At 27.2% G+C, this 1,664-nt stretch overlaps 1 protein-coding gene across 1 annotated transcript; it reads right to left on the reverse strand.

Moving 5' to 3' along the window:
* Positions 1-451: 451 nt before the first annotated feature.
* LOC115034993 lies at positions 452-959 on the reverse strand (the record flags this gene model as incomplete). Its single annotated transcript, XM_029492627.1, has 2 exons — positions 950-959; positions 452-891 (listed from the first exon to the last, which is right to left on the reverse strand). Coding segments are annotated over exons 1-2 (450 nt in total), but the record flags the coding sequence as incomplete, so codon positions are not given.
* Positions 960-1,664: the final 705 nt, after the last annotated feature.

Consider the following 1,664-nt stretch of genomic DNA (forward strand, 5'->3'; position numbering starts at 1 on the left):
GATCTATGGCGCCATGTTTTTTCAACTCAAAAAAACCTAAAAATGATTCCTTAATTTCAATTGACTTTTGGTCATAATTTACAACAACATACCTAAGTGTAACACTTAGCTGGTCAATTTTGGTGATATCTTGAGTTGAATCTACTATTAAAGAATAAAACTTGGACGTTTTTACTTCATTTATAATTATTTTGCAAACTTCCGTTGATAACAATTGGATAATTCCATTCTGAATTTGCCAGCTTAAGTATTTGATTTTATATTTTTCATCGTTTAAGAGTTTGCTTAAGATTGGATCAAAATCAGCTAGTAACTTAACTGTTCTCATAAAATTTCCTTCTGACAAATGTTGTTTTGTACTTCCTTCATTGCCCCGAAGGGCAGTGTTTCCAGCCGTTAAAAACAAAATTATTTTTATTAGTCGAGTTAAAACATTTTTCCAAAATAATACCTCTTTATTAATCTGAGTTTCTAGCTGACTATCAATTGTTTTGTTTTGTGACCATATGTTTCTAAGCTCAACAGCTTGAATATGTTGTTTTGAAATTTCATGAACAATTATTTTTTCACCTATATGATGCCAATCATTTATTCCCACAATCCAATTGTTTTTAAATTGTTCAAGTCTGCTTGCAAACAGCCAACAAGTTTCACAGTACACACAATCCAATACTACTGAATAGCAGAGCCATAACCTTGGAATGCGAACACCAGACCTAACTGTTTTAAAATAAAACTCAGATGAAAACTTTCGTGGATGTCCACTACCATCTGGAGAAGTTGAAAATTCAATTTTGGTGGGTCTGCATGGGCCATATAAAACAATACTTCTTTTCAAATCAGCATGAATTATATTTTTTTCATCAAAATGACCTCGATCTGTAGGAAAATCTTTGGGTTAAATCCAACCCTAAAGAAACAAAAGTATAAATCAATTTAATAGACTTACATATTGTCATTTTCTTTATTAAAACTAATTTAATTTATAGTTCTAATCTGATTTTTCAAAAAAACTCCAGTTAACACCATTGTCATCATTCATCATATGTATGCTCACACCACCATTATCAATCATATCACTTACACTCTCCTTATTTTCAACAGTAAGTTGTAAATCTGTAAATATTTAATACATTTTCACATTACATTCGTACATTTAACAATTAAAATATGAAATATAGGTTCCTACTTACCCGATTTTTCTAACGTTTGCATATTTATATCTCCATCATCATTTTTTGTCAAAACTTCCAAACATAAATGTTTACTACTTCCAGAAACAACGTTCTTAGAGTAATCATTGTTTTCAAGTTTTACATCATCAATACTTGCTACATATTTAAAACCAATCAATTAAAAAATATTCAATTATCAAATATAAAGTTGGTACTTAATAAGATATTAGAATTTTAATTATTTTCTTCAAATGACAATATTAATAATATTTATAAATATATTATTCATAAATAATAGTTATAACATATAAATGTAAGTATAGTAAAAATAAATAAATATTAATGTGTCATGTAATTATGTAAGGTATTTCAAACAAAATACCTACTCAAAATAATGAACAATAACAGTTGCTCAGTATTTAATAATAAATATCTATCCAAGACTAATCTCATAATTCATAACAAAATTATTAAAAACTGTAATTTAAA

This window comes from Acyrthosiphon pisum, unplaced genomic scaffold, assembly GCF_005508785.2.
Source record: "Acyrthosiphon pisum isolate AL4f unplaced genomic scaffold, pea_aphid_22Mar2018_4r6ur Scaffold_21962;HRSCAF=25426, whole genome shotgun sequence".
NCBI classification, from domain to species: domain Eukaryota; kingdom Metazoa; phylum Arthropoda; class Insecta; order Hemiptera; family Aphididae; genus Acyrthosiphon; species Acyrthosiphon pisum.